General features: G+C 47.8%; 1 protein-coding gene across 2 annotated transcripts in view; it reads left to right on the top strand.

Moving 5' to 3' along the window:
* Nucleotides 1-20,509, top strand: part of LOC119383934 (uncharacterized) — an 86,312-nt gene that overhangs the window by 51,819 nt on the left and 13,984 nt on the right. For both annotated transcript variants that reach the window (XM_037652210.2, XM_049412718.1), the window contains exons 4-5: nucleotides 9,854-10,022; nucleotides 12,298-12,579. In XM_037652210.2, coding sequence (XP_037508138.2) covers nucleotides 9,854-10,022; nucleotides 12,298-12,579 — 451 coding nt within the window. The remainder of the gene's footprint in view (nucleotides 1-9,853; nucleotides 10,023-12,297; nucleotides 12,580-20,509) is intronic.

Here is a 20,509-nt window from a genome sequence, read left to right as displayed (position 1 = left end):
GTGCATTCCTTTCCCTTTTCTCTCGAGCCTCACTCTCGCTACACCGCAAGGCCACCTGACCCAGCGGAGAATCTGCGGGGGTACTAGATGTGCGGTCCTCGTGACGACCAGACACTCCGCGGACACGGCTAACCCCTAAGCAGCTCCGTGGTTTAAAAACTAAGGCCTCCTTTCGCCAGTGTGACGCCGCGCATATGCGAGGGGTGAGAAATCTGGCTTGGCCGCGTCTACATTCGTAGCTTCTCTTCGCGTAGCGTTATTTCGCGCGGCGTGATCCCTACAACTTCAGCAAATTACTGGTTTGCTTAAAGGGGTCATGAACCACTTTTCCAAGTAATGATCTAATGACCTCAGTATCGGAGTTTACTGCTTCCCGAATCGATTGCCGCAAAAATTTCTCGAATCCGTCAAGAATCAGCGGAGTTATGGGGGTGTGGCGCACGCTCCCAGCGCTTTCTCTCTTTTCTCGTGCCGACGAGCGCACTGAAAGCTAGACAGGGAAGGATGGCACGGGGGAAAGAAGTTACGTCAGCGCGCGTCATGAAACGCGATCGCTCTCCCGCTGTGATTCGCTTGCGCGAGTGCGGCTACCGTGAACTGAGGATGCGGCGCCGGCAAGTGGCGGCACCCCGCGGCAAGAAGCGCATCTGATCTGAACGCCGCTCTCGATTTACGTCGGCTATCGGCCAATAAGCATGCTTTGTCTCTTGCGACATAAGCTGGCAGATCCGCGACGTCAACGTGCCGACGCCCCGCCCACCGACGAGAGTGAGAACCGGCCTCTGTTTGAAAAGAGGGCGCCTGAGGAAACGGCAACTTCGCGCTCGGCTTGTGGCCTTTACGCGGCGCGCACGACTGTAACATTTGGCAGAGCAGTTCATAGCCGTGTCAGCTTTCCGCAGGATGTGTTTTTTCAAAAAGCCCATGGGGTGCTTCCTGACCCCTTTAAGGGGGGTCAGGAAGCGCAAAATTGACTGAAAATGCGACTTTTCAATTTTCATTGGACGTTATTCCAGCATTCTTGACAAGTGTGTCCACGAAGTTGCACCTTCATATGCACCACGGAAAGCATTTAAAAATGGCGCCAAACGCGCCTGACCCCTTGAGTGCACCTACTTACGGAGCGAGTTTTGGCAAGGCGTTGTAGCGTTTGCTTTGTTGTGAATGTAATGACACTCAAGTGCACGTATAGGTATAATCATGGTAGTATTTTTAGCTAGTTCAATTCTAGGTCAAAGGGGGATGTGATAGTCGCTCATGTTTGCGCGCGAAAGTGTTTACATCTGCGTTACCGCCTTTGCCATACGCACGTTGTGCTCGTGCGTTGTGCAATTCTTGCCATTTAGGGCGGCTCACAGCTGTGATCTGTCTCACAGGCGCAGTGAGGATGCATCAATTCTTCGGTTTTCAGCAAATCCATGCAAGACGCGAAAATTCTGTGGGAACCAGTTCATCACAGTGTACATTCAACACACCGAACCGCCGCCAGTCAGTGCAAGTGCTGCCAAGTTTGGAAGCGCCCCGCGAGATTTCTTTTTTGATGATGCGGGTGCAAACTCATCTGAATATCGCATAATAGACATGCCTTGGTGACCATTATGAATAATGGCGAAGAATATGCAGCAGGACCATTTTAGACTTCACGGTAACTCGAACTTTAAATGGCGTTTTCTACAAAGCACTACTTTTCGTCAAAAAGGACCATTTTCTCTGTAACCGCTGCATCTATCAAGTGGAGATTTCTGCGACTTGTTTCCGAATGTCATGCGCCCTTTCTGAAGGAAAAGAATAGTGTCGCCGCCAGAATTTAATTTTTATGAAATATTTTCCTTAGAAATGGCTTTAAAATTCTACTCGTCAAACATCTAAGTTTTTCACTAAGGAATGGTCATGCTTACAGTTGTTATGTTGGTTCAGAAAGCCACCCCGTGAACATTTAAACACCACAAGAGTTTTCGCCTTTTTACATGCAAAAATATCTCACAAATGTTCCCTCAAAAATAATAGTTATAAAAGAATTTATTTATTATTTTTTTAAAATGGCTCGCTATTTTGAAGCCAAATTCATAAAACGTTTAGTCAAATCTCAATTCAATCAGCATGCAAAATTTGGTATACTTTGCTTTAAATCTAACAGAGTTACGGGCAGTAGTAATTATACACCTGGCTTTGCTATCCATACCCCGTTAAACTGGTAGAAATCTAGCCATATAAGTGATTCGGCTCCAAAGCAGGACACGTAAAATTGACGCAGAAATAACTGGCGCCTACGAATTCATCGCGATGAATCTATCATAAAAAGGAGCATCCTCTTGTGGTGTTTTGAATTCATTGACTAATGACATTTTGTACATATTGGAACAAGGCATCTCTGACCTTATTTATTGAGGTAACATTTATTTAGGCTAAGGCACGCAAACTGCATGCTATCTGGACTAAAAAAGGACTGTAGACTGACAAAGAGCGCAAACCGAGTAGTACAAGGTGCAGACAGACAGACAACGAACTTTATTGGATCCTGAGGAGTTACGACCTAACGGGAGGCCGTTGTAACTGCTGGCCGCGCCCACGTAGAGGACAGAACGCCGTGACGCTCCGCCCTTTCCTGGGCCCTCTGGATAGCCTGGGCTTGCTGTCGGAGTGCCGTGCTTCTGATGGCCTCCTCCCATTCGGCTTCGCTGGAGAGAAGGGTTTGAGGCAACGCGGGACATCGCCAGAGCATGTGAGCCATGGAGCAAAAGGTTTCACTGCAGTCGGGGCAACCGGGGTCAACGTCCGAGTACATCTTACTGAGAATGCCCCGCGACGGGAAAGACCCCGACTGCAACATTCTCAGAGTAGCTGACTGAGCTCTGCTGAGCTTCGGGTGAGGAAGAGGATAGACTCTCCTGCCAAGTTGGTAATGCTTTGTTACCTCATTAAATGTCAGAAGTGGATCATTCTGCTGAGTCTCTTCCTGCCCCTCCGGAGCCTCCAGACCGCCGCGGCGCGTGAGTTCTCGCGCACGATCGTGGGCCAGCTCGTTGATGTTTGGGAAGCCCTCGAGAACGTTCTTCCCCGTGTGTGCAGGAAACCAAGTGATAAAATGAGAGCCGGGACAAGCCCTCTTCTCTAGAATGGAGGCCGCCTCTCGAGCGAGGTTGCCCGATTCGAAAGCTCTGATTGCCTCCCTCGAGTCGGTGTAAATGTAGGAACGCTCTGGGTCAGACAAGGCCAACGCTACCGCAATTTGCTCCGCTATACCCGGGGTGGCCGCCCTTACTGAGGCAGAGGAGCGAAGCTCCCCCCGCCCGTCTATAACCGACAGCGCGAACATTCTCCTGTTCCCGTACTGCGCTGCATCGACAAAGACGGCGGAGTCCATGTCATCTTTAACTCTCCTCAAGATGGCTCGTGCACGGGCTTTACGTCTACCCTCGTTATACTGCGGATGTACGTTTCGCGGGAAGGGCCCCACCATGTAGGTCGCCCTCGTTTCCCTACTCAGTGTTGTCCGCCGTTCCTCCATGATCCTAGAAGCCATGCCAACCTCGTCAAGGATTCTCCTGCCAGCCTTTGTTGACGATAGCCTAACCACCTGGGCAGTGACCTGCGCCTCTATTATCTCGTCTATGTTATTGTGCATCCCGAGTTGATCTAGCCTGTCGGAGCTCGTGAAAATAGGCAAGCCTAGGACTTTCTTGATGCTCTTGCGCATGAGCGTATTTAACTTCCTTTTCTCTGTTTTAGTCCATATTAGAGCTGACGCCACATAATTAATATGGCTCATAAGAAACGCGTGGTACATCCTAAGGAGGTTGTCCTCACTTAACCCCTTCTTGCGGTTGGACACCCTAGCGATTAACCTTAGCATATTCTCTGTCTTGGCTGTAACGTGGGTAATTGTTTTGGCATTACAGCCCCTCGCGTCTATGAGCAGCCCTAGGATTTTGACTGAGTCGACTCTAGGAATTTTCTGTCCACTCGCATATAATGCCACGGGGAGCTGGTTTAAAGGTGTTAGACCTCTAACTCCTTGCCTTGCCGGTCTGTAAAGTAACAGCTCCGACTTACTCGGAGACAGCTTGAGACCCGTGTCCGCGAGGTAGGTCTCCGTCTCGTCCAAGGCCGCTTGTAAAGCTTGCTCGATGTCCGCTAGGGAACCCCCTGGGCACCAAATCGTGATGTCATCCGCGTAAAGTGCGTGACCTATGCCCCGGAGGCCACCCAGCCTGTCTGAAAGACCCTTCATGAACAAATTTTATTCACAATTGTTAAAACATCGTTTTCCCCAACATTTACTTCGCCAACCCGATGGATATTTTTCATTGTCCGCTTTTCATTCTTTCAAACGGTCTCTTCCATACACACGAATCTAGATGTTTATTAGATTAGTGCCTATTTTATGAGAACAAAAGGGTCATGTACAAGTTATTCTAACATAGAAAGATTCAGTCGGCTTTTATAATACCATTTCCTCACATTCATTTTTGCATCTACCTTGTTCACCACCCTTCTGGGTTTTGATAAAGCGTTGAGATAGTGATGAAAGCCTAGCGACAAGCGTGATGCCTCCTCAGCCAAGATTAAAAGAAGGGATACGCTAATAGAGCACCGCAACTAGACAGTTCCGAGCAGCCCTTACCTCCTCAGGTAAAGCTAAAACTCATGCCAGAAGATGACGAGCTATTTCAGATGAGTGTTGATAATTAGGTGAGCTGGCTCGTCGTAATCGAACTGGTACAGTGCATCACGAGAAAAACAAAAACAAACAAAAAAAAAACGGCCGAGCGGGCCAGACGAAAGGACAGAGCGCTCTGTCCTTTCGTCTGGCGGGCTCGGCAGTTTTTTTCTGTTTTTCGCGTGATGCGCTGTATCATTTCAAGTACTATTTCAGATGGCTGAGAGCAGATCTCCTTGTGAATCTGTTCAATCACCTCTGTTTTCAAATTTGTGAGGTCCCATTTCATGGGCAAACACATCACCACACTCCTCCACGCGAAGTACACCAAATACACTTCTACGCGAAGCTCATTAGACACAATGACGGAAGAACAGACCGCAGGAACAGAATGAACTGCCAAGTTCAAGAAGAATACCTTCGAGTCCCTTCGACTCTGTTGATGACCGCCCGGATGAAAGAATCTTCAAGGCTTTGCAAGGCATTGAGGAAGTCTGTGGAGCTACTGATCTTACTTATGGCCTCCTCTTGAGCTTGAGTTTGTTATGAAACCATTATTAGAAAGCTTTATTCCCGGGGACCACAAGCCGCTTGCGTGCGCACGCTCTTGCGTTCCTTAGTACTCCCACTCACACCCACGGAGAATACAAAGGAACGCAAGGGATTGCGAACGCAAGCAGCTTTAGAGCCCCGGAACAAAAGGTATCGATTGCGTTTTGCGCAGAAGCGACTTCCTGGCGCACTATTTTCTGATCCTGTACATTTCGAACATACGCCCGTGGAGGTGATAAACATGCAAGGCAGATAGGAAACAAGCTTGGAACTGCAGTGTGTCAGCAAGTGGATTTCACTGGGACTTCGACAACTTTTCTGTCTTGACGTCGGTACAGACGTGTGTTCACGTAATCTGTTGACAGGAAATGGTTTTCGCAAAAATGAAACAAAATACAAAGAGTTACTACAATAAAACTGTGGCGAAAGCTGCAATTAACAAACCCGTCGTCAAGTGCTACTATCATTGTAGTGTTTCGCGTGTTTCGCCAAGGACACGGTGTAAGTTATGCAGGGTAGTTTTTTTGCAGAAAATACAAGCTTTTTTTTACAAAGATGCTAAGGTTCCTGTCATTTTCGCACGCGCACTCTACGTCGAAACCGAAATACTTTGACGCAGCTAAAACGACATTCACCCGTTCATGTAACAAAACCTCGTTAATTAACTTTTTATTTATTGATTTGAAAAAGTTGCTTATATTAGAATGTGGTAGTGCATGCTAGTTTATGGCACATCTACATATTGAAATCAGAAAAGTTGTACGGAATTCGCGATATTCATAATGGAATTTTAAGCGCGATATCTAAACTGATCGCGCCCGGTGCGCAGGAAACGCGACCACAATGTACCGTCAGACGGGAACTACACGTGATATGAACCAAGGCGCGCCGAAGTAGAATCTGGTCGGAAAAATCGGCAAGGATTATGAAATACACAAGTAGACAGCTTATTCCTTGCGTGCGATATGTCATGCTTATCTGTTTCATTCTTAGAGTATAAACAGGCGTGAAAAACTATTGCGCCTGTCTGCAAGTAGAAACGCCGCAGTTGCTGGCCCTGAGTTTTATGCCTCACGAAGAACGCAAATATTGAAATCACGGTTTTCTAAAGCACAGCGCAAAAGAAGCAGATAAGCACCAAACATCATACGCAAAATAGGGCTATCCGCTGGCGCAGGCCAGATGACTTGCCACTTTGCACGAATAAATACACCTGCGAGGTATCTTGTGAAAATCGAGGGCTTCATTTGTGCACACTCGAACTCTTTCACTCGCTGGCGCCTCGTTTTTGGGAACTATGCCGCCGTCACCGAAATCTGTAACTCATAGGAGCCTCGCTTAATATTTTTCAGCATTTTTATCGCAAACTGCGCAGTAGCTACAGATATAAGTGGCTGAAAAACTTGCTGAAGCACCCTCAGTTATGAGTGCAATGCTCATTACGTTATAACGCAGCGCTCACACAAACTGGATCAATTACAACTCTCCCAGTTCTCAATACTGTCACGCTTTACAAAAAAATCACACTTTCGCCGCAATGGCGAAGCAATGAAGGCGATCACAAGAAAAGCGGCCCGTGATGGACGCGTTGCTACGCTGCATAAACATCTGCCCCACGGCAGCAACTATACTCGCGGACAACTTTTCTTGGCAATGAAGCGAATCCTACAGAGCCACAATGCACGTATCCTACCACTAATGAATGTAGTGCCACAATTGCGTCCGTATTTTCTGCGTGAGATATATGAAATACTCCTTCATTTTCTACATGTAGCTTTTTGAGGCGGAACGCAGCGCTCACAAGCGAGATATATGTATTTCTTTTACTTTATACGTTCTCATTTTGCGTTTTTGCGTGCGTGAAAAAGTCGCGCCTTTTACCCGTACCTTACACGCTAAGCAGCGTTTGCGTCGAAATGCAACGCTAGCCATCACTTTCCACGGCATTACGAGACGCGCGCCAAACCGGACTACTTCGCGTAGCAGTACATGTGCAGACGCTCCGCCCCGTAGCTTTCCCTTTACTGCCAAGAAACGTTTTCCGCGAGTATACCGCGCGAGCAGACAACGGAAGGGCAAGGTTCTACCTGCTCAAGTATTAGAGGAAGCGAACGAGCTGGCCGAAGACTTTTAAATGCGCCCGTTTAGGGAGCCTTCATGTGCGCGAGGCACGGAGGCGCGCACATGAAGGCTCCCGACGCCCGTTGTGCTCCTCGCGCCATCTCGCTGGTAATGAAGAAACGCTTACAAGCGCCTGCCGTCTCCGAGTCCTGCCAGTGGTAAAGGGTGTGTATATAACGCTCGCCGTTAGCCATCTGAATGATTTGTTCTTTGTGACGTAATGGCTAGCGCCACGCGCTGCGCAGCGAGAGGTTGCTGGTTCGATTCCGCCCTTCGGAAGCATTTTTCTGAATTCTTTTTCGTTCGGGACTTTTACGCATATATATATATATATATATATATGTATTGTGAGCGCTGACTATATAGTTCATCTTCATCTGTACAGAAAACATTGTAATCATCATCTTCGTTTGTCACGCGGGCTGCGCCGCTTTGGACATTGAAATATAACTTTTCGATTACTGAACTGGGCGTCGTCTCATAAGTGGTGGAGGTGCGGGGTATCGATCCCCGTACCTCTCGAAAGAGAAAGAGTGCGGCTCGCGTAGGCCAAGACTTGTTCTTCGGAAGCGTGGTTCCGCTGCAGCAGGACGGCACCGATGCCATGTCCACTTGCGTCAGTGTGTAGGACAGTAGACGCTGCAGGGTCGAAATGCCGAAGCACTGGCCGCGATGTGAGGCATCGCTTGAGAGTGTGAAAAGCTGCTGTGCATTCATCCGACCAGACAAAATTTGCGCTCGCGGTCAAAAGTTTGTGCAAAGGAGCTGCAATAGTGGCGAAATCACGCACAAAGCGGCGGAAGTACGACGCTAAGCCGAGGAAGCTGCGAAGGTCTTTAAGTGTGGTTCGTGTAGGAAAGTGCAGTACTGCATCAGCCTTGTCGGGATCGGGCTCAATGCCATGTCTGCTGACAACGGGACCTAATACCTTGATGCTGCGGCTGGCAAACCGACACTTCTTAGTGTTTAGCTGGAGACCGGCCTTAGCTAGACAGGTTAGAACTTCGTCTAGCCGTTCCAGGTGCTGTGAGAAGCTGGACGAAAAGGTGACGATGTCGTCCAGGTAGCAAAGGCAGGTCTTCCATTTTAATCCACGCAGTACCGTATCTATCATTCGTTCGAATGTGGCTGGGGCATTGCAGAGGCGAAAAGGCATTACATTGAATTCAAAGAGTCCATCAGGTGTGGCAATTGCAGTCTTCTCTTTATCGGACTCGTGCATCGGGATCTGCCAATAACCGGAGCGCAAGTCGAGGCTCGAAAAGTACTCTGCACCTTGTAAAGTATCAAGAGCGTCGTCGATCCGAGGCATATGATATATGTCCTTACGAGTAATATTGTTCAGCGCTCTATAATCAACGCAAAATCGCACCGAGCCATCCTTTTTTTTAACGAGCACAACAGGAGAAGACCACGGGCTTGCCGAAGGCCTGATAATGTTGCGTGCGAGCATATTGTTGACTTGTTCTTCTATAACTTTGCGTTCAGAAGCTGATACACGGTAAGGGCGGCGACGAATGACACGAGATCCGTCTGGGTCGACGCGATGAGCGGCCTCTGTTGTTTGACCCAGGCCATCGGAACAAACGTCAAAGCAAGCGTTGTGTTTCATTAATATGGTCAGCAAGGCATCAGTCTGGGTCGGATTGAGATCTGTACTCAAAGTGGCCTTTAGAGCACGCGATGAATCTTCCGCGGGCGTACACTGTGGAAATGACGAGTCAGTTGAAACAGTGACGACACATATCAGTGCGTCTTCGGTAATGCTGGCAACAGTAGTCCCCTCTGGCAGCAGTAGGGCTTCTGGCGTCGTGTTGTAGGCGGTGATGCTTGCATAACCACGTGTGAACCGCACTAGACAAGATGCGATGGCGATGCCTCGAGAAATACAGCGCTGGCAAGGTGTAACCACCGCGTCGCCATCTATAACGTCTCGTGACCTGATCGTAAGTACACGTTCTTGCCCTGAAGGCAGGAGAAAATCCGCAGCTGTGACAAGGTTGGGCAGTGAAAAATCGGCAGCAGAAGAAAGCTCAGTGTCCGTAATACGAATGAGAGGTTGACCGCACGAAATGACAGCCGACGAAGCCGATAGGAAGTCCCAGCCCAAGATTACCTGATGAGCGCATGAAGAAAGCACAGCCAGCGCGGCTACTGATCGTCGTCGCACCGAGATCGCTCATGTCTCTCGCCTGATACCATATATTCGGCGTTCCTACCCTTAACCTGCTGCCCGCTTTCGCGAAGGGGGAAAATAGTGCGAGCGCTGACTATATAGTTCATCTTCATCTGTACAGAAACCATTGTAATCATCATCTTCGTTTGTCACGCGGGCTGCTGCGCCGCTTTGGACATTGCAATATAACCTTTCGAATACTGAAGTGGGCGTCGTCTCATAATATATATATATATATATATATATATATATATATATATATACGTGCATGACGGCGGCGACGGGGACGGCAAAAGCCAGCCGAGACTGTCCATATAATTCCTGTCGCAATAATATTTCTGCAGGTTACACTTGCCATGGGGAGAAGGAGATGTTTTTTTCGGTGCGCTGCCCATTACACATCAGTCCGGTTTGGTGTTTCCCATGGCAGCTATGCTGGATGGCGCCACTTGCGCTCTTGTGTCGGCGAAGCTGACCCCTCGGGAAATCGTGGACGCTGTCGACAAGTACCAGGTAACCTTTATCTGATGTCCCATTTTGGGAGTGAAAACTTAAAAAGTGTCGTGTTTCGAAGAAGTAATGCAATTTATCGAATACTGTTTTAAGTTCTGTCCTCAAAGCTGAACATCTTCGCGCTTGTTAACAAAATATTTTGAAAAGGTGGAAAAGTTTTCCGACAAATCACTGAATGATTTATGAATAAAGAACGACCCTGATGTTTTTTACCTTTCTTTGAAAATTATCTGCCACGTCGTACTTGCGAGATAGATAGATAGATAGATAGATAGATAGATAGATAGATAGATAGATAGATAGATAGATAGATAGATAGATAGATAGATAGATAGATAGATAGATAGATAGATAGATAGATAGATAGATAGATAGATAGATAGATAGATAGATAGATAGATAGATAGATACGACCAAAGTCCCAAATGTTCGCTAAAAAATGTGTCGCATTTGAAAATTCGAAACCCCAGTCTGGTAGGAAATTGCAGAGCGTTTTTCATAATCTCATTTTTCAGTAAAATAGTAGAAACATTAATCGAAATCCTTATCTCTAGCTACTTCGCAACGCAAATTTAACATTCTCTCTTTGCCTAAGCTTGGGCTCCGCGCTGTTCTTTCAACAGAACACGCTATCAAGAGCTTTATTGACTAGTTTAGAACACCATAGGACAGCGGATTGATAGCAGATTCAGTGTTCATTCATTTGAAAATATGCCTTCGACAATAGTCACCACATGATTTTGTTTTCTAAGTTAGAACATTTTGACATTTATCGTCCGTGTTTAGTACTTCAAACGTGTACAAAGTATCTATCTACATTAATGGCGCCTTTTGCCAACATAGGCTCGTTATCAAAGGGCATCCCAAGGATCAATTATTTATCCACTCTTATTCTTGATTTATATTACTAAGCAGACACGTATATAATCCCAAATGTTTTCTTTACGCTGATGATACGGCGACTGTAGCTTCTGCCAAACACCCCATTCCGCTTTAAGGCAAATTAAACTACACTATAGGCACGCTCAAACAATAATGTCATAGAAATAATATAAGCATAAACCTTGATGAATTTCAGTTTGTAGTCTTTACTGTTCTCATAAATTAATGACATTTAATTTAGACATACAGATGACAATATTGAAAGTAAAGAAACAATTTTTGTGAAGTTACTAGGAGTCACTGCAAATTCCAGTTGAAATGTGATGCTCACATTCAATAGTTGAAACATCGGCTTCGGCCTGAGAGCATTAATTAAAACTCATTCAAGTTTGAGCGCTAATGCACTTCTATCGCTTTATTTCGTCGTTATCTATATACACACAAAATATTATGTTACTGCCTGGTGAAATATTTATTGCACTCACGTACTCGTTTATTTAGCATGCAGTAACGCACATTACAACTTATAATCTCAACATTCCCTCATTTATCGTCAAAGCCCCTATTTCTAAAACTGGGTGTATTACATGTTGTTTGCCCATATGAAGCTAGCCTGATGGTCCTGCTCTAGAAAGTCATCAACCGCAAAGTTTGTATTGATCCCTTTCCAATTAATCGATTCACTAACAAGAGTACACATAGGTATCCTCTGCCAAATAAATTGCCGCAACAAAAAGACACTACGAATTATGGTAAATGAGCTGCCTGTTTCCGTGGATTTATGTTCGGAGCACTCTTAACTCTGTAATAAATATATTATCATTAAATTGTTCTAGAACGTCTTTGGAAACAGACCTGATTTCGACACAATAATTAATCTTTCATTCAGTTTTTACGTTGCTTCGAAATATGTTCTTCCATGTATTTTTATTATTTATTATCCTTGCATGTGTGCAGTAAATCCAAATCTCTGTAATCAATCCATTCCTGTGCAAACTTAGCGTTGATCGATTCTGATAGGAAACCCTCCAACAGTTCTTACTTTTGGGCCTCCGTCTGAAAATGTTGCACCTTTTAATATGCACCGTGTCTTGCGATTCTGCTAACAATTCTGAAACGCGACAAGTTTTATTTATTGTGTGACATGACGTGGATTTAATACTGAAGTACCTTATAAAAGCACTGTCGTTTGATTAGGTGTTTCAAAATGAGTGCCATCACACTGAGTGCTCCCTATTATCTGGAAATCTCTGCGATGTTTTATTGCAAAGTAAAAATATTCGCCGTTTGCGAATTAGCTTTCGAATATTCAGCTTTTCTTACAAGCCTTCCCGCGTACAATACTAACCAAACTACAAATGGTAACACGCATTCTTCTGTGTTCTCAACACAGGCGACGGCAGCATTGTTCTTCCCGACTCAGCTGCAAGCTGTGGTGCGTGAAATGCAACGGACCGGCCGGGGGATGCCCACTGTGCGAGCGGTCGTCGTCGGTGGGAGTGTGCTCTCGGCTTCCACAGCCGAGGCAGCGCGCAAATCTTTCACTGGTCTCAAGCACCTGCTCAATATGTACGGAATGACAGAATCATGTGGCCTTGTCGCAGGTCAATCGGAGACAGGCGATATCCACACCAACGGTGATGTAGGCTTTCCAGGAACCGGTGTTCAGATAAAGGTGCGCTGCTTTGAAACATCCGAGGGCCAAAAAAAAAACAAAAAAAAATTCTTTTCATTTGTAATCACAGATGAAGTTCTGCACTACCTAGCTCAGCTGACACTAGCGAAATGGTCATGAAGACCGCGTAATATACGTCATTTGCCTGCGGCTGTAATTACTATATACGAATCAAAATAAAATGTAACAGCTATTCGGGTTCGGATAAACGCTCCACTTTAAACAGTGACTGTGGTGATTTGTTCGTAAATATCCTTAATATTTTCGTTGCGTCTTAAACCATACCGATAACTGGCTAAATAAGTAGTATGCATAACATCTATAGGCATTTGAATGCAACATAATGTGAAACACCGTTGGTCTCTAAAGCGGTTGATAAATTAGTATTGAGAATATGAATAAACTTTGCTGGTGTGCGCCGTATATACAAGACATATTATTATGAGCAGACTCAATTCAAGCGGTTGCTTCGGCTCTACATTAATTTAGTGCGAAAGCAGCATACTTTTGGAACAAAAATTACCATATCTTTACTTCAGGCCACATAGACTAGAAACCAGAGGTTACGTGGTTGCTCGTTGACAAAGAACAGTTTTCTCTCGGGAAGGATGTCATGTTTTCATATAGGTGGCAAATTCCGAAATAAATATGTTATGTAGATAAGGGCATAAAGAGCGTTATATCATAAATGCTGTGTTTTATGTTATGGCCGCCTTACCATCCCTCTGATAAAATGGGCTTCTGTATGCCCTTGCAATGCGTGCTGTTTTAGAGACCGCAACATGGACGAAGCGAGCCATTCCTGCATTTTATATGCTTTGCTTCAGTTCTCCGTTCTTCCCTTATCCCGGCCAAGGGATGCAGGCGACATTCGTCTCGCACACTTTCCGGCACTCCAAATTCCCGGCGGCCACTGTCTCCATTCTAAATAGGATAATACGGAGTCACGCATGCGCCGGAGTTAGCTTCGGTTACCTTCGCATTGCTTTTGTAGTAACCTGATTTCGAAAGGTCTTGGTGACACTGCATGGATTTCTATGGTGATCCTTGTAGCAGCCGGGTCTGTATTTGACCAGGATGGAGACCTCGGTGAGAATTAGAGGCAACTTTCTTTAGTTCCTGCTTTTTAACCTTCTGTTCATCCCGAACAGATAACTTACCTTTCTTGCGGTTCCCGGTATTGTAGTGACTGTAATACTAGCTAATTGACCATCTGGAGGGTTTTCCGAAAAATAAGAGTGAAGCCCGATTGCTGTGTGTAACTATTATTGTATTCTCCAAAGCACATTCAAGGTGGCGCATTCACCTTTCGGCTGACCCATTGCACAATTTTCACTGGTGTTTGTCGGCCGCCGGCGTCATTGAAATTCCCGTCACTTTTCCCTTCGTCTTTCCTCGTAGGCACGTTGCTCTTCGGGAGTCCTGACAACAAATGACCTTAACAGAGTAGGTGCTGAACACAAATGGAATGTGCTACATTGCAGCTGCTAGTTTTATTGCAAAATATTACAAAACAAGCTACAAAACATATTTCTTCGCAGTACTTTTTTTGCTTTTGTTCACACTATCACTGAAGCTGTAACTCCTTGTAGGCTGAAAATCTTATGTACAATTTACAAGAGCGGCCTTTGAAATGCATATATGGCACCATACCCTAGCGCTTTTAAACGTCAGCGGTGGGCGAGTTAACGCCACGCTGTCAGTGGTAATCTTGAAGGCCGCGGTTTCGCGGCGCGGTTAGTGCATTCATCGAGATATGGTGCCACATTGCTTGAGGCACACCAGCCTCCTGTTGCCTCGTGGCCGTATCGGTCGCATATTCTAGACAAAGCCAAAGATTTATCTCGCACAGTGGCAGCAATCGATTGCGTCCATATTGAACAGTGCATAGTGTAGCGTGATGTAGTTTGGTGGTCTGTGGCCTTGCAAACATGTATAAGATTGGGGCTATTATAATATCTAACCAATCTGCTCCGCCGGTAGACATCTTATGCTTACAGCTACTTTAGATTAGGGGAGAGCTAGCCACTTTAGAGCGCAGCTCTTAGGCACCCGTTCTTGCGTTGAGCAGCATCGCCTTTGTCGGCGGCGCAACCGATAGAGGGAACGAGGACGAAAGAGAGCGAAAGACTGCCCGAAGGAGTTTTCTATTATGTGAGCCAGCGGGCCGCTGTGTTAGCGCCTGCAATGCCTCGTGCCTGCTCGCACTTCTTCTGACACCGCAAGGCATGCCTCTCGCGCACTGGCACGAGAAATTAGGTGATCTAACACCACCTGTTGTTGTTGGTTGACCTGCGAGGTTTGGCAGAAGACGGAGTGCTTGGTCGTAGGGACACTTTGTGTGTTTAACTAACACCATGAGTCAGTCTGAGGCATGCAGGCATGCAGTCAGTCTGAGGCATGCAGAGTCGGCGTGTTGTTGTGTGGTTCAGTGTACAAACTCTGCGCAGCGCAGAGAGAATCCCGCGTGTCGGCGCCGCAAAGAGCAGACGCGGAAAACCCCGCTCTGGGAAAGAAAGGCGACTCTGTGGTGACGCCGTCAAAGCGCAGGGCCGCCAAAGCCGCCTCCTTGCTGGTAACAAAAGGGAGGAGATACAAGCGGAACGGGAAGAACCATCGCGCCGGTGGGACGACCGCGACACACGGCCGTCTGGTTTCAGTTATTGTTTAGCATCCGCATGCACCCCTTTGAGCGTTTACCTGCGCTGCCGTTCCGAGAACCTGCTGCTAACAAGAAACACGTGTCGGCGCCGCAAAAGGGAACGCGAGGAATTGGTCTTGCGACCGCTTGGCCGGATGCGACCGGGGGATGTCTTTGTGTACAATCGCTGTCTGGTCGTAATTACGGAACTCGGAGCGTTCAGGTGAACCGGCCCCCAGCTGCATGTAATGACCGAGTGTCATTAGACTGGCGTGCAACGCACTATCGCGTACACATTTCGCCAGTGGCCAGGGCCTGGGAAGATTCGCGCTGCTTTGTGGCGGCTTCTTGAAAGAGACGTTGGTACGCGGGCCTGTTGAGCCAGAGCCGAGCTTTCGGCGCTGGCGGACGTCAGGGGCATGCTCAGGCTATAACGTAGGGGAGAGTGAGATGACACGTGTTGCGCAGTGAACCTATCCCCTCGCGTGTTGTAGATTGTGTCGTACGTTGGACCAATGCCGTGTCTGTCATGAAAGTGTTTGTGCCATTGGTTGTGGTGATGCCAACCCCCAAGTGTGATTGGTTTGTTGAGAGACTCTTTGTCTAACTGAAGGTTGAAAAGAGGCTGTTTTGGATGTGAGAAGAGAGCGGAGGTTCGGGCTTGGACCCGGGCAGACGCCTGAGCGTGGCAATAAAGCGTCTCTTCACTGGACAACGGCTCTTCCTTCGCGCTGCCACCGTGCACTCGAGTCATCGAGGGGCGCCGATTCGAACCTCAAAGACCTTCCCTCCTTAGCTAGTGTTGAAGCTAGCAGAGGATAGTAGGGAAAGGAAATTAACTGGCGCAGTCGACAGGATCGGAGAGCCCGCAGCGAGGAAGGTGCTGAAGCCCGGCGAAGCTGTCAAGACGCTCGCTGCTATTGGGACCTGCTGGTGAGCTGCCTGAAGCAGTATTGACATTCCGAGCCTGCCGGTCAACTTTGGAGCCAGGAGTCGAGCGACACGTGAGCGCTAGGTGTCAGCGAACAAGGGCGAAGCCGAACGACTTCGTTGAGCGACTGACGAGGCGCTGCGGTGTCCTGCATCGGGAGGAGAGCGGCAAGAGACGTCGACGTGAGGGACTGACGCAACGGCGAGAGTGGTCCGGTGGAGCACCGCGAGCATCGAGCGACTTCGTAACGACAAGCGTCAGAGACGGGACGGACGCAGCTGCAACTGACAACGACGGTGGGCGACGCATCACGGCAAGGTGAGGCTCGCTTTGTGCTCTCTCGGGGCCCTTTTTACTGAATGCACTTGCGTTCAGGCACACTCTGGGAGATGTCGGATTCAGAGGGAAATGTTATGGACGGTGACAGTGTAAATGGATCGGATCGCACTCGGGAGTTGATGCTTGAGATAGAAGCATTAAAGCTCAAGCTTGAGCTGGAGAAGATGAGGTCGTCGCGTGCCTCTTCAGAGGAGCCGAAAATCCGGAACCGGCATAGCGGTATTGCATGGTACGCGAAAGAGTTGAAAGCAGTCCTTGCGCCCATGCCCACTAATGAGCCAATGATCCCCGCCTGGTTCAAGAATGTGGACGCTTTTTTTGCGGCGTTGAGCATACCTGAGGAAGTGCAGGGCACTGTTATATTGCCATTCTTAAGTGACAAGATGCGGACATTTGTTGCCAATCAATCGGAGGCTGGGGTAATGGCGTACCCAGATCTAAAATCTAAAGTTTTAAAGGAACTGCGGATGACTCCAAGTGAGTACCGCCGAATGTTTCTAGAAATTAAAAGAGAGGCAGACGAGTCTTGGAGCCAAGTGACGGCACGCCTGGAGACAATGTTCACATACTACCTCAGAAGTAGAGAGGTGCAGTCATTTGAGAGCCTTCAGGAATTGCTGATAGCTGATAGGCTGAAGCAGTTAATGTCAAATGATCTCCGCTCACTGGTCACTCAGCAGGAAGTAAAGGGCTGGTTGAAGCCCAAGGATATAGCGGAGTTAGCCGCAAATTTTGAAGAAAGCCTCGACGGCAGCAGGCAGAGCAATTACCGCGGCACTGCAGTAAGAAATCAGAATTATAGGCCGCACCCCAAACAATCCACTGGTCGAAACTTCAGCCCTAACTCAGGAGTATGTTTTGGATGCGGACAAAGGGGCCACTTTCAAAGGGATTGCGAGTCTTCACGAGACACTGCCGCTAAGAAAGCAGAGGTCGCGTGCGTAGCTCCCCAGAAGGAAAGGTCATTTGAGAGCCCAGCCACACCGTCGCGGTACCCTGCCTTTATGAACAATTCACTGATGGGAGATCCGAGGATTGAAATTTTCGTCGGAGACAAGCCCTGTTTCGCGCGCATTGACTCAGGTGCGGATATCACAGTGATACGAGCGAAGGAGGTAACCGCCGAGATTTTGGGTCAGAGTAGTGGCATAATAAAGCTAACTGTTGCTTTCGGTCAGGGCGTTACAGCGCGCCTAATGTATGTGCCTCTCGGCCTTCCACACTCGTCAGGGAGCGCTACTCAGCGTGTGACTTTACTTTGCGCCGTAACTGATGAGTTGAGTACCAGTGCGTCCGTACTACTTACTCCGAAAGATTACGAATGCCTTCGTCTCTGCCGTCAAGAGTTAATGAGTGACCTGAAGGAGTATGATATGGGAATCAGCTGCACTACACAGGAGATGGCACCGGAGCAGCATTTACCATTGAGAGACCAAGAGCAGGTATCTCAAGGCTCTAACCCTAGTGCTAACGCCGTGCAGCGCACATTAGAGGAACCACCAAGCTGTGAGCAACAGGTACCTAACACCGAGGGTGAGACAAACACCTCGTTAGAAGATAAAGGAGAGGAGGAGCAGGACGCACAGGCGTTGGAACCGCAGGTGTCTTATTTCACGCAGTTGGAAAGTCAGAATTCTGTAGGAGAAGATATTATTGAGGACAGCGAGCGGTTTGGGCCGGTCACTGCGAGTTCTTTCGTAGAGGAGCAAAAACGAGATGAGTCACTGGCCGATGCTTGGCGCCAGGCAAAAGACGGGTCGCACGGCATGGTAAATGAACGGCCAGTTGCATTCCTTAGTAAGAAATTGAGCCCGTTGCAACAAAAGTGGTCCACAGTTGAACGGGAGGCGTTTGCAATTGTGTGGGCGCTAGAGTCTTTGGGTACGTGGCTATTTGGCACAAAGGTCAAAATAAAGACTGACCATGACCCGCTGACTTTCCTGACTCGCGCGGCTCCCTCAAGTGCTACGCTAATGCGGTGGGCATTGGCGATCCAAAAATTATGACATACAAATTGTTCATATCAAAGGCGCGCTGAACAAGGCTGCTGATGCTCTTTCGCGTCTCGGATGATCATTTGGGTTGTGTTCATATAACCGTTATGTCAGTAGACTGTTATAAATGTTATGTAAGTAGCCTGTTATGTCTGACGCAGACTGTTTATTACTTTATCGGTAGCCATTGAACTAGTTACTCTGGATCGAATGAATGAGCAAGTTTTCTTTTTGCATTTCGGATATAAGTGTCAAGTGTTTTGTAACGTAGCTCAGAAAGACGAACATTTGTGTATATATGAAAATGTATTGTTATCGTAGGCATTTCTTTTGTTATTGCAGTGTAGACTTACCCTTAAGTCATAGAACTGTGTGTATAGTTGTATCAGATTTGTTTTGTAGGGCCAGTGTTGCTATGTAATGAAGCGATGTTTTGGGGAATGTATTGATTCTTTTTCGAACCGGGTGCGATCCTTTGAGCCTATAGATATAGCTGACGCGGAGTCCGTCGCCTCCTTTGAGTGTGTTCTGCGGGGCCTGAAGGGCGCACAAAGTGAGTCTCATGTGTTGGGACAATGATGGTGTGGTGAATGTGAGAGACACTATGCAACATGACTCCGAAAAGTTTGCGTGCCTTGTGTCAAGCTACCATGAGCTCATTAATACTGTTGATTTCATTCAGAGTGTGTCATAATTGTTGTTCGTCGCACGGATTTTGTTTGTTTCTTCTCCGCAGTATGTCGAGAAAGTTGTTATTTTGAGTGTGAAATGGAAATTGGTCCAGCACTTGCGTGCGTGAAGAGTTTCCTATTTATTTTGTGCGGTGTTTTTTTTTTGTTTTTTTTTTATCGTGTTACGTGGACATCGAGTGTCCAGTAACACTCTTGAGGGGGGAGGAGTCAGTCTGAGGCATGCAGGCATGCAGTCAGTCTGAGGCATGCAGAGTCGGCGTGTTGTTGTGTGGTTCAGTGTACAAACTCTGCGCAGCGCAGAGAGAATCCCGCGTGTCGGCGCCGCAAAGAGCAGACGCGGAAAACCCCGCTCTGGGAAAGAAAGGCGACTCTGTGGTGACGCCGTCAAAGCGCAGGGCCGCCAAAGCCGCCTCCTTGCTGGTAACAAAAGGGAGGAGATACAAGCGGAACGGGAAGAACCATCGCGCCGGTGGGACGACCGCGACACACGGCCGTCTGGTTTCAGTTATTGTTTAGCATCCGCATGCACCCCTTTGAGCGTTTACCTGCGCTGCCGTTCCGAGAACCTGCTGCTAACAAGAAACACGTGTCGGCGCCGCAAAAGGGAACGCGAGGAATTGGTCTTGCGACCGCTTGGCCGGATGCGACCGGGGGATGTCTTTGTGTACAATCGCTGTCTGGTCGTAATTACGGAACTCGAAGCGTTCAGGTGAACCGGCCCCCAGCTGCATGTAATGACCGAGTGTCATTAGACTGGCGTGCAACGCACTATCGCGTACACATTTCGCCAGTGGCCAGGGCCTGGGAAGATTCGCGCTGCTTTGTGGCGGCTTCTTGAAAGAGACGTTGGTACGCGGGCCTGTTGAGCCAGAGCCGAGCTTTCGGCGCTGGCGGACGTCAGGGGCATGCTCAGGCTATAACGTAGGGGAGAGTGAGATGACACGTGTTGCGCAGTGAACCTATCCCCTCGCGTGTTGTAGATTGTGTCGTACGTTGGACCAATGCCGTGTCTGTCATGAAAGTGTTTGTGCCATTGGTTGTGGTGATGCCAACCCCCAAGTGTGATTGGTTTGTTGAGAGACTCTTTGTCTAACTGAAGGTTGAAAAGAGGCTGTTTTGGATGTGAGAAGAGAGCGGAGGTTCGGGCTTGGACCCGGGCAGACGCCTGAGCGTGGCAATAAAGCGTCTCTTCACTGGACAACGGCTCTTCCTTCGCGCTGCCACCGTGCACTCGAGTCATCGAGGGGCGCCGATTCGAACCTCAAACACCTTCCCTCCTTAGCTAGTGTTGAAGCTAGCAGAGGATAGTAGGGAAAGGAAATTAACTCCATGT

The sequence above is a fragment of the Rhipicephalus sanguineus genome, chromosome 2 (genome assembly GCF_013339695.2).
Source record: "Rhipicephalus sanguineus isolate Rsan-2018 chromosome 2, BIME_Rsan_1.4, whole genome shotgun sequence".
NCBI classification, from domain to species: domain Eukaryota; kingdom Metazoa; phylum Arthropoda; class Arachnida; order Ixodida; family Ixodidae; genus Rhipicephalus; species Rhipicephalus sanguineus.
This window is presented reverse-complemented; position numbering and strand designations above follow the sequence as displayed.